At 45.7% G+C, this 12,261-nt stretch overlaps 3 protein-coding genes across 4 annotated transcripts; all 3 read left to right on the top strand.

Annotated features, from left to right (window-relative positions):
- The first annotated feature begins 391 nt into the window (after positions 1-391).
- LOC124683364 (cyclin-dependent kinase F-1-like) lies at positions 392-5,258 on the top strand. Its single transcript, XM_047217894.1, has 2 exons — positions 392-909; positions 4,419-5,258. The coding sequence occupies exons 1-2, from the start codon at positions 409-411 to the stop codon at positions 5,256-5,258; spliced, it is 1,341 nt and encodes a 446-aa protein (XP_047073850.1). The 5' UTR covers positions 392-408.
- Positions 5,259-5,604: 346 nt separating this feature from the next.
- Positions 5,605-9,788, top strand: LOC124691641 (sec-independent protein translocase protein TATB, chloroplastic-like). 2 transcript variants are annotated; one of them, XM_047224929.1, is made up of 6 exons: positions 5,605-5,806; positions 6,058-6,170; positions 6,477-6,536; positions 6,612-6,732; positions 8,947-9,072; positions 9,298-9,788. In XM_047224929.1, the coding sequence occupies exons 1-6, from the start codon at positions 5,620-5,622 to the stop codon at positions 9,423-9,425; spliced, it is 735 nt and encodes a 244-aa protein (XP_047080885.1). In that variant the 5' UTR covers positions 5,605-5,619; the 3' UTR covers positions 9,426-9,788. The 2 variants fall into 2 exon arrangements, with proteins under 2 accessions (XP_047080885.1, XP_047080880.1); XM_047224924.1 differs by having other exon boundaries at positions 6,049-6,170.
- An 831-nt stretch (positions 9,789-10,619) lies between these two features.
- Positions 10,620-11,709, top strand: LOC124683363 (probable E3 ubiquitin-protein ligase ATL44). The gene has a single exon (XM_047217892.1). It carries the CDS (start codon positions 10,620-10,622, stop codon positions 11,577-11,579), a length of 960 nt encoding a protein of 319 aa, XP_047073848.1. The 3' UTR covers positions 11,580-11,709.
- Positions 11,710-12,261: the final 552 nt, after the last annotated feature.

Raw genomic sequence — 12,261 nt, 5'->3', positions numbered from 1 at the left:
CTCGATGTAGTCCGTTTTGTTTTGGAAAGGGCTCTATACTTGTGGGTTATGCTGGATCCAACAAACGCATGAATGCGACACGAGTTTATGGAGCTGCGCATGGGACCCTAACCATAGCCTACGGGGAAATTAAAAAATATCCTTTTTTGAGGTAAAAAAAATCCTCTTCTTAGTTTCTTTTTATCTACGAAGAGTTTCTTTTCTGTCGAGAATCGGGTAGCCTAGTTTTTCTTTCTTTTTTTCGCAATTTTTTTTCTTTTAAGAAATCGAATCGCGTAGCCTAGTAGCTCGTTCCCTTGCACACCTCGTGGCCCAGTCGTAGCATATCAAAGCCCACTCCTCTTCCAGCTTTCCTCCCAAAAGGGAGGGAGAGAAAAAAAAAATCCTCCATCCGTCCCCTCTATCCCGATGGCGATCGGCGGCGGCGGCGGAGGCGGGAGCTGGAGCATCCACGGCCGCCCCGACGTCACCTCCCGCTACGAGGTCCTCGGGCGCGCTGGCTCCGGCGCCTACGCCGACGTCTACCGCGGCCGTCGCCGCTCCGACGGCGCCGCCGTCGCCCTCAAGGAGGTCCACGACGCTGTCAGCGCCCAGCGCGAGGCCGACGCCCTCCTCGCCGTCGCATCCGAGTCCTCCCCCCACGTAGTCGCGCTCCTCGACCACTTCCCCGGCGGCGACCACGACGACGACGTCCTCGTCCTCGAGTGGCTCCCGCTCGACCTCGCCGCCGTTGTGCGCGACGGGAAGCGCGCCGGCGGCCTCCCGGCCGCCCAGGTCAAGCGGTGGATGCTGCAGGTCATCGAGGGCGTCGCCGCCTGCCATCGCGTCGGCCTCGTGCACCGCGACCTCAAGCCCGGAAACCTGCTCATCTCCGAGGCCGGGGTGCTCAAGGTCGCCGACTTTGGCCAGGTTGAATTCCTCAAAGCTTTTTTCTCAGTTCGGCTAATGAGTTTATTTAATGGATTTAGCATGTCGAAACTGGTTGGTGGATGATTAGTCCTGGACATCTTTCCTCAATTGACACAGAATATTGGATTTGTGTAAATATACATTTTTTTTCTTTCGGTAGTTATACTGAAATAGAAGCTGCTTCTCCAACACCTTAGCGGTTGATTTAATGGACTTCAGACATTAACATAAACATGATCTAGCCACACCCACAATTAGAGCACCTAAGAAGCTTACGGGCAATGGATGAAGCCATTGCTGGAGCAGATGCGATGTCCCTCGCCTGCTCGATGCAGGGTGCGGCAAAGAGTTGGTGTAGTCAATCGCTGTGTCACTGTGTGTACTGGCATCCTTCGGGGCGTACCGACACTACCCGGTCACCGGTACCATAGGTGACGATCTTTCCGTTTTGCAACGCTCTCCCTAGATTGGATGGGATGTGGGAAGCAAGGTGGAACCTTGCTTGAACTAGTCTATCACAGGTGGATGTTGCTCCCCTCTCTTTAGTTCTAGCACTGGTGACTGGGGACGAAAACCACTTGTTGATTTGGGTGCCCCTGGCCGGGGGCGTTAGGTGGGTGAGGGGCATGGAAGCTGGGTTTGTGGCCCCTCCCCTTATCAACGTTATATTTTCCATCTAAGCTGGAGCTCGATCCAACATGCAGCTCTAGTGGTTTCCAACTCTTTGGCGATATAACTGCCAAGGAACCATTTTATTTGCAATTTGTATACATCCAGAATAATTTGATGATAGAAGGATCTTCTACATCTAGAGCTTGGAACTATTGTTCTGGAAATCATAGGAATCTATTGTTGTGAAATAGACCTCTGAACTATATGCTTTTTACGGACGTTGAAGTGGCTGTGCTCCAGCATGGAAGTTAATACCCATTGGAATTAAAATCGGGCTGATAATGAAGAAATAAATAAGTTATGAACAGTCATTGATCAGCACTGATGTTAAAGATCTAGCTATCTGTTTCATGGGTTAATGTATGGTGTGCTCTCGCCTTTAAGGTACTAGGGGAAACTTAGTATGCGATTTTCCTAAATTACATCTTCACTTTTTGAGACGTGGCTTTGTGTGCTGTAGCATTATGGGTTGATATTATGCTAAGGCATACCTGTACACCGCACAGACCTTTCAATTGGGAAGCCATATGTAGTGACTATTCTTCAATGGACCCTACCTTGCTTCCTGCTAGGATAGTTAATTATTCACATCAGCGTTGCTCCAGCCATTAGATGAATATAGTCGAGAACTTCCCGTATTTCATTAGGACATCCAAACCCTGTTTTAGGCTGGATTCGGTGGATGGATTGTTTTCTGTGGTTTATAGTGTTGGAAGTTGGCAATATATTATTTATAGGTCACCATCTTCAGTTTCAGCAGTTGAGCTGATGCATGATCAAAATAAGTTGCATTAGATAAACGACTAACAAGAGCATTTTAAATACTGTTAAAGAATTTCCCTTGAAGTACTAGTCAACAACTCTATGAAATATACTCGTGTTTTATATACAAAGATTGCTTTGAATTCTTAATTAAGATCTTACATGCTGTTTTATACTAGTAAACCGCATGTGCTTTGCACGCTCGACAATACGCACGACATACAAACAATGAGCGTATACCTCTCCGTGGACATTGATTTGAGCCATCATTCGACGGTATGTGTGAGTTTTGTCCATTTTTTTTCCTACTTCCAAAAAAATAATTAAACTAGTTTCAATTTCAATGGTGCTTGAAACAACCTAGAAAGAGTTGTAAAATGTTTGTGTCACATGTTAATAATTAATATTTTAACATCTCATGGAATATTGCATGGCACAGAAAGTATTTTTACCGGCCAGGAAAATATTTTCATCATACAATGACATAGTTAATGTAGCCATAGGCAAGAATCTATGACACACGAATTTGGTTTCCATCAAAATAACATAATACAAGGACCTAATATTCTCATCCATGGTGATAATCTAATCTGTAAAGAGAGTTGTTGTCAATGCACAATTTATTTGAAATTTCCATGCTTGGGTGCAATTTTATGATTTAATATATATACTACATATATTCATGTGGAAACATACATACAATTCATGTCTTGTCTTAGAAGGCTTTTGATAAAACTTTGTTATATACAAAAATTAACCTTGGATAATTTCGATCATGTCATCAAAAAATTATATTTCATAAAAAAGAACCACTAATTTTATTCGTCACAGTTTTACATTTTGTGCTCAACTAATCATACTAAAAATAAATATAAAAAGTACATGGTAGATACTATATATTTATGATATATTTTATTTATAAATAGCCTATACTATAGCTGAATATCTAATTTTGATCTAGGGTGCATATGCTCCTACTATTGGGAAAATATTTTAGAATGTCAAAAACTCCTAAAGAAAAATTCCACGTGTACATGTCGGTATTCCGTCAAGGTTCGCCGAAAATAGACATTTTTTATGTCTTGCGTGAAAAATATAAGAATATGTCCTTTTGAAGAGCACTTTTAAGAACCGAAATTTCTTTTTTACACATGACACAAAAAATATCGATTTTTTGTGAAAAAATTGCAACCACGTAGAACATTAAGATGTACGTCATTTATTTTTATCAAATTATTTTTATATTTTAATATATGTTCAAAAGTAATTTTAAAAACCAGGAGCATGTGTGTGAGCCAAAACGCCGCGGCCAATATACAATAGTCTATTGTTCTCTCCCTCTTTCTAAGAGGGGTTTTGTAGTTGATGTGCGAAGAATAATTTATTAGGTAAATCCGTTTAAAATGTCAATATCAGGAAGGATATATGTGCTAAGTGTGGAGTTGGTGAAATCTTCACATTTAGTGGTAGCAGTTAGTTTATTCCTGCCTGGCCGTGAAGCGACAAAAAAATTAGAGGCCGCTTGCCACATGGATGGGGCCCTCAACCTGGCAACCTGATGACAGCTGAAGCTTTTTTGGCTGGCGCGGGACTTCACCCGAAGTTTCCAGCACTTCACCAGTCACGAGCGCGGGAACTCAGGTGGCGAATCCCAGCAATCATGGCCGTTAGATCAAAATTGGTTAGCTCTGATGAACGGCACATAGAAGCTCCAATATGCAAATCGACGGCTCGGAGTACTTCAAATGTTGCATTGGCCGGAAGCTTGTGGAACTAAGTGCTACAAATTTAAATTCAAAAACTCGTCTACTATATAGTGGTATAGATTCACAATTTCAATTAGAAGGCTTTACGACAAATAAATTATTTTGTCATAGCAGTAACATTGCTCTACTAGGGGGCAGGCTTATTTCTTGTGATGGAACACATGAAGCCTATACGTGGCCTATCATATATAGATAAACAAGTTTGTCTTTTTCTGGTATCGCGGTATGCTATACCTCTGTACTGCTATCAATTGTTTGTATCAGTTGATTTGATTTTAAGAAGTTCTTTTGCTCTTTGTTCTCCCCCAGGCCAGGTTTCTTCAGGAACAGCCAACTCATGAACCGGAAATTCCTGCTGCTCAGGAGCCAGAGAGACTCACTGCAGCTGACTACCTAGATGAGATAGACCAACTCCGGGCCAAGTCCACTTATGGGGATGTCGACAGAATGAGCCTTCAGGATGGAAACACCTCATGTTTTGCCACTTGCAGCACAGCAGACATCGACGATGATCCATTTAGAGCGTCCTATTCATATGATGCTGAAGAAGACATGGGGGATGAAGAATCTGGCGCCTTCACTTCCTGTGTTGGAACACGGTGGTTTAGAGCTCCTGAGCTCCTATACGGTTCAACCAACTACGGCCAAGAGATCGACCTGTGGTCACTAGGATGCATTTTGGCTGAGCTTCTCAATTTAGAGCCTATATTCCCAGGCCAGTCTGATATTGATCAGATTGGTAGAATCATTGGGGTTCTGGGCAATATCACAGAAGAGTCCTTCCCAGGCTGTTCAAATTTACCCGATTACAACAAGATCTTCTTCAACAAGGTTGAGAAGCCTGTGGGCCTTGAAGCATCACTTCCTAACAGGTCTGCTTCTGAGGTTAACATGGTAAAGCGGCTACTCTGTTATGACCCAGCAAAGAGGGCCAGTGCTTCTGACCTGCTGAATGATCTATACTTCACCGAAGAACCCTTACCCGTACCTATTGCTGGACTACAAGTACCAGCATCGAAGGGTGAGGACGACGACGATTCTGCGGAAGAATGGGGTAATTTCAGAGATGGCAATTCAGATTCGGACATTGACGAGTTTGGTAGCATGGATGTCACCAAGACCGACAAGGGTTTCAGCATACGCTTTTAAAGATGCATACGGTGAACACGATATCTCTGTACCATTTCTTGCAGACCTGATGATGATTGTAACATGTTGTATCGAATTCCGGCAAGTTGTATTTTGTAAACTGTGCGATTATGTACAAGAACCAGCATTCTCCTGGTGGAAATAAAGTTGCAGCTCAGTGCATGTCCTTGTGCTGGCGTTTGTCGTCCGTTCCTAGAACGCGAAACTTTCGCAAGTTGCCACTTAAAAATGCAGCGAAAAGCAGAATTTCCAACCGTCGGATGCCCATACGGACGGACACGCGCCCGGTAAGTTGCTGAGCCTAAATAATCAAATCATGTGGCTGCACCTGCAACCCTATCTCGAACTCGCCCGTGCCCCGATGTCGAGCAGCATCTTCCTCTGTTCGGCCCAAGTGCGCTATGCCAGCCTCCCGGCGCCTCTCCGGCAGCCGGGCCGCCACGCCCGGCTTCCCCCGGCGGCTCCGGCGTTCGTCTCTCACGGCAGCCATCGCCCTCCTCCCCTCCACTGGACCGGCTCCGGGATTCGGATGATCTCTTCTTCCTTCGGTGAGTAGCCCTTTGCTTGCTTCCTGAATGAGTTCTGCACTCCCGGGAACTTCTTTTGATGCGGGCTGTCTCATGATGTCTCTCGATTCAGCTAGCTGCAGATATGTTCGGTCCTTGGCAGTTGGCACCCTATTAGTCTATGATTCTATCTATCCGGGGCTCGATTCATTTGTACTTCTACCTCAACCCGTCAGATCGATCTAGAGGTTCATATGTGATCTTTGTTTTGTGACGAAGTGCAGTGCTCGCAGGAAGAAGACGCAGAAATGGTATCTGCGCTTCTTTATTTGGCGTTGGAGCTCCTGAAGCTCTGGTCATTGGAGTGGTTGCTTTGCTGGTTTTTGGGCCCAAGGGTCTAGCAGAGGTAAACCTTGCTCAGACAGGGGCCTGCCTTCATTTACCATAGTTTGTTGTCCACTAATTTAATTTCCAAGTAAAGACATCATCGTTTGAGGCCCTATGATTTCTCAACCTCCTGGATGTGCTGCCCTGTTTAAATGATCATACAAACTATGTAATCATAACTCTTTCAGCAAAATATTCGCAAAAAAGAAACTCTTTCAGCAAAATAAACGCATATGAAAAATAAGCTTTTCTTTTGCGTACCAGTGGAAATCGGAAATAAATGGAAATGTGGGCCAGTATGTCACTCTTGCTTACTTGTTTGCAGGTAGCCAGGAATTTGGGGAAGACTTTGCGTGCTTTCCAACCAACTATTAGGGAGCTACAGGTTGGTTCAGGATTTACTAGCTGCTGTTTGATCAAGGATTCTTATGTGTAACGTAATCTAATTCTCTGCACATAGGATGTATCAAGGGATTTCAGGAGCACTCTTGAAAGAGAAATTGGACTTGACGAGGATCCACCGTCCACGAGCTATAGGCCTCCACCCACAAATAACAGCCAACCACCTGCTGTCAACCCAGGCTAGTTTTTCCAATCCATCCAAAACTTCTTTCAACGAAATCATGACCAAGTTGTGTAAAGCATTCTTTCTGGAACCTGAATGTTTAAAAATCATGATTGTCAGTCAAACAACAGAAATACCCCGGGTATGCATTGTTCTGAATCTGATCCAGTGATTACAACAACAACAACAACAACAACCAAGCCTTTCAGTCCCAAACAAGTTGGGGTAGGCTAGAGTTGAAACCCATAAGATCTCGAAGCCAAGTCATGGTTCCGGAACGTGGATAGCTAACTTCCACGCACCCCTGTCCATGGCTAAATCTTTGTCGATATTCCAAACCTTCATGTCTCTCTTAACGGACTCCTCCCATGTCAAGTTTGGTCTACCACGACCCCTCTTAACATTCTCAGCATGCTTTATCCGTCCGCTATGCACTGGCGCTTCCGGAGGCCTCCGTTGGATATGTCCAAACCATCTGAGACGATGTTGGACCAGCTTCTCTTCAATCGGTGCTACCCCAACTCTCTCCCGTATATCGTCATTCCGTACCCGATCCTTTCTTGTGTGGCCACATATCCATCTCAACATGCGCATCTCCGCTACACTTAACTGTTGGATATGTCGTCTCTTCGTTGGCCAACACTCCGCGCCGTACAACATCGCAGGTCGTATAGCTGTCCTATAAAACCTGCCTTTCAACTTTTGTGGCACTCTCTTGTCACAGAGTACGCCAGAAGCTTGGCGCCACTTCATCCAACCATCCTTGATTCGGTGGCCCACATCTTCATCGATATCGCCATCCCTGCAACATGGACCCCAAATATCGAAAAGTGTCTCTCTCCGGTACCACCTACCCATCAAGGCTAACCTCTCCCTCCTCGTGCCTAGTAGAACTGAAACTGCACCTCATGTATTCAGTTTTAGTTCTACTAAGCCTACTACCTTTCGATTCTAGAGTTCGCCTCCGCAACTCTAACTTTCTATTAACCCCCGTTCGGCTATCATCGACTAGCATCACATCATCCGCAAAGAGCATACACCATGGGATATCTCCTTGTATATCCCTTGTGACCTCATCCATCACCAAATCAAAAAGATAAGGGCTCAAAGCTGACCCTTGGTGTAGCCCTGTTCTAATTGGAAAGTCATCACTGTCGCCATCACTTGTTCGAACACTTGTCACAACATTATCATACATATCCTTGATGAGGGTAATGTACTTTATTGGGACTTTGTGTTTCTCCAAGGCCCACCACATATCATTCCGAGGTATCTTATCATAGGCCTTCTCCAAATCATTGAACACCATATGAAGGTCCTTCTTTTGCTCCAATAGTCTTCGTACCAAGAAGATGGCTTCCATGGTAGACCTCCCAGGCATGAAACCAAATTGGTTTTTGGTCACGCTTGTCAACCTTCTTAAGCGGTGCTCAATGACTCTCTCCCATAGCTTCATAGTATGGCTCATCAGCTTGATTCCACGGTAATTAGTACAACTTTGAACGTCTCCCTTGTTCTTGAAGATTGGTACTAAAATACTCCGCCTCCATTCTTCGGGAATCTTGTTTGACCGAAAAATGAGGTTGAAAAGCTTAGTTAGCCATTCATGGGAAGTTACGTGTCTTCATTACCATTTGTTTTTGATAGTACGGGTGCATATCAACCTATTGTGGCAGCTCCTAATTATTGGATAAGATCCTCAATCCCTTCTTTTGGTAGTTTATCGTGTAATTAGGAAGGTATTTTTTAGTTTGTGCCTTCAGTCAATGGGATATAAGATCTACGATTTGTTACTTAGTTTGGATTGTTAGGCCTTGCATATAAATTATCCGTATGAGGAATAGAACAAATCTTCTATCTTCCCCATGGGGCAAGAGCCTGCCCTGTCGCTCCCTAACCGTAGAACACAACAGTTTTCATCATAGTTCTTATATCACTGTTTTTTGTTTATTAAATACTAACAAATGACCAGCTTCTATAAAAATGCGGAAGCTTATATTGAAAAAAAGTGTAGCATTCTCCCTGCTCTTGATCATGTATGCTTTGCGCCATGATTGAAGCTGAAGGCTCATGAATTTTAAAAGGCTGGTTGTTCTGAATCTGTCAGAAAAATGGTGCCATATTTTCCTCAGGCCAGTTAATCAGCTAAAAAGATGGATTTCCACCAGCCTACAGAAGTCATTGATGTTAAGAATCCGTGGCACTGCCTTACTGTTGTTTCTGGTTTTAGATGTCAAGCCTGAAACAGCTGTGCCTTACACCAGCGAGGAACTCATGAAAGTAACCGAAGAACAGTTGGCTGCATCCGCAATTGCTGCCTGGAATGCGCAACAACCTCCCTCATCTGAACAGCAAGGTCTGCAATATAGTTTTGTAGTTTATTGAGTTATTTACATGTTTCAGTATCATATAAAAAGGGAAATTCTGCACAAAGCCAGAAATATGTGTGAGTTTATGACATTTTCTGAACAGTGAGAAACTTTTAAGTGCATATTTGGCAGGTTATAATGACCTTATGCTTATTAGGCTGTACAAAAGTACTTCCATACTAACTTTGCTACTCCACATCGTAATATTTCAGAAACAGCAGTAGCAGCAGCACCTTCGCAAAGTAGTGACACAGCATCATCAGGAGAGGGTGATGGTGCTGTGACGAACGAGTCCAACTCAAGCAATACTGAGAAGGCCAAACCGAGGGATGAGGCATAGCAATAAAAACAGAAAAAATATCAAATGCAGAGTAGAGGAGGGTGAAAGCTTTGGTTTCAACTGGTTTTAGAAAAATCGGACGAAAATGTTCTGGTTTTCCACTTGGTGAGGTGGGTTGGCCAGGTCATGAGTGATTCTGAGGCTTCTAGTAGTAGCGGCTTGGTCTGTTTTGCTGTGCTGTTGTGTAGCATCGAGAGATAGGTAGGTGATGTAAGATTGAGCTGTGTATATCCTGGTCATCCCTCAAACTTCTTGTTTTGCCACGGCTGTTACGACCTGCCTATACCATATTTGTCATTGTGTATGGTGAACAGATAGATTTTTGAAGGGATTGATATCTGTCCATCATGATTTGTGCGCTAATTTCCATGTTTCGATCCCTTGGGATTATTAGCCCACCCAAAATCGACCTAGTAATTGAACTATTTGGGATTTCTGGGATCTTATATTAGGGCGGGATAATATACTCCAATCTTTTAAGTATACATTATAAATTGCTGAAGCTATGTGGTTCCCCTGTGTGGAATGTCATTTCAGTGCTAGGGTAGTTGCCTCTTCAGGTTTGATCCATGACTCCTTCTGTGCTCAACATGTCCTCGTGCCTGATAGGCAAAGCCCAGTTGCCACACAACTAAAAGACCTGTGCGCCTCTGTTGGCTGCCAACTCGACTTTAAACCTATTCCGGCATGATCCAACAGCAAGAGTCACTGAACAGTTCACAACCTGCGGTAGGTGTCGTACGCCAATCATGTCTGAACTTACGCACCAGATCAGCGTTGAATAATGTCATGTCAAAGCTCGACAACTTATTGAACTACAAAAGGTACAAAAGGTGATCACTGACAGTGGTTGATCAATCCAAGAATGAGAAGCACGTCTGCCGTGATGTTGAGCAAAATACAAGAAAGCCAGAAAGAGGGTGCACGATGCTTACACCAAATCCCGATAATAAAAGAAAAGAGGAAAAGCTGTAAGTAACACGACGAGCAGCAAAATCCAAAAAATATTGAGCAGCCTCAATCAAAGTACGTCCAGCTAGCGACTCAACTGAATATATCTATCTTGCAATAAGCATGAGTGCGACGCACAATCGTTTTTACAATGATTTGTTGATTGATTCACACCAACGACATCCTATAAACCATATCTCTACACAAAGTCGTCGGAATTGGATCAGGTTCTTAGCCGGAGCCATGTCGTCGCCCTCGTCATTGCCTGACACTTCCGACGCCGACGTTTCTGATGGCCCCGGGCCGGCCAGCTCCAACTTCACGCTGATGTACATCATCATCGCCGTCGCCATCGCCGTCGTGCTGTACTTCGCCGTCGGCTACGGCAGGTCGCTCCTGTCCCAGTGGCGCGCTCGTCACGGCGACGGCTCGCTTCCTGCCACCAACCTCGGGATGAGCATGGACGACATCGCCGCGCTCCCCACGTTCACGTACAGGGCGCGAGCGGCGCCGACGCCGTCGCCCCAGGGAAACTGGGGCGGGAAGAGGAGGAGCGGCAGCAAGGGGAGGGCGGCGGCGGCGTCGGTGGAGTGCGTGGTATGCTTGCAGGAGCTGGAGGACGGCGACGTGGTGCGCGTGCTGCCGGCGTGCAGGCACTTCTTCCATGTCAGCTGCATCGACGCCTGGCTGTGCGCACACTCGTCGTGCCCAGTGTGCCGCGCACACCCCGAGCCGGAGCGAGCGCGCCCCGGTGAGGCTGCCATGTCGCCACCGTTGCCGCAGCTGCGTCGCTGCGACGTGTCGCCCGAGCGGCCTACGGCGACGAGAATCTTCGCGGACATCTTGGCTCGATCGCCGCTGAGGATCGGAGGCTCGACGGTCGGGTCGAATGAGAGGGTCGTGTCCAGGTCGCCGTCACCGGCACCCATGGTGCGTGACTACGTCCTGTCGAGGTCTCCGTCGCGGACGCCGCTGACGCATGGGATGGTGGACGAAGGGTGTTCGTTGTCGCAGTCGCCACCCCAGATGCTGGAGGTTGTGGTGGTTCGGTCGCCTTCTCCGATGAGGTTCGGCCTTCAGCCTACGACGACGTGCGTTGGCGTGTTGGAAAGCACAGATGCAAGTATGTCGGCATCGCCATCCCCGCCGGCGACATTTTTTACAGAGGAGTCGTCTTCTAAATTGTCACCGGAAGTGCCATAGCCATACTAAGTAGCAAGTATGTACAGGAACAGAGGCAGCAAATGTTACATTGCCACCTACTGTCCATTTAGTTGCACAGTGTGCATTAAGATAGAATGAACAATGGCTGTCACCATTGCTTTGAGGTGCATTTTGGAGCTCGTTATCCGATTCTTAGCGCCTGATCATTTTGCTGCAAAGAATGTAAATATTCAGTATCGAGCATGTTTGACAAAGAAAGAGCAAAGTGCCCTTAAAGATTTCTTTCTCCCAGTTCATGAATTGTTAGCAAAAGATAGCTATGCACTCTTTTCACTTTTATTTGTTGCAAAATGGGGATGTCCTCCTCGAAACAGGCTTTCGCCCCGCTATATTAACATAGCACACAACCGATACAACATAGGATCCAATGCTGGGCAAACAGCACAAGCATGCCCAAAAGAAAACACAAAAGAAAGAAAAGAGGAACTAATACCGAAAGGGTTGGATCAACGAAAAAGAAATGTCTCGCAACCGTTGCACCCGCCGAGAATTCCCACCATGCTCCTAGCACTCGGAAGCCCCACGTACCAAGCATCACCTTCAAGAAGGGATGCGACAACGCCGCTGCTACCCGGAGTGGTCCTAGGGTTTCCCCGGTACGCGCAAGGACAGGGAAACATGGCTCCACCCAACGCCATTCAAGAAGGAAGGGTGGTGCCCG

This window comes from Lolium rigidum, chromosome 1 (genome assembly GCF_022539505.1).
Source record: "Lolium rigidum isolate FL_2022 chromosome 1, APGP_CSIRO_Lrig_0.1, whole genome shotgun sequence".
NCBI classification, from domain to species: Eukaryota; Viridiplantae; Streptophyta; class Magnoliopsida; order Poales; family Poaceae; genus Lolium; species Lolium rigidum.
This window is presented reverse-complemented; position numbering and strand designations above follow the sequence as displayed.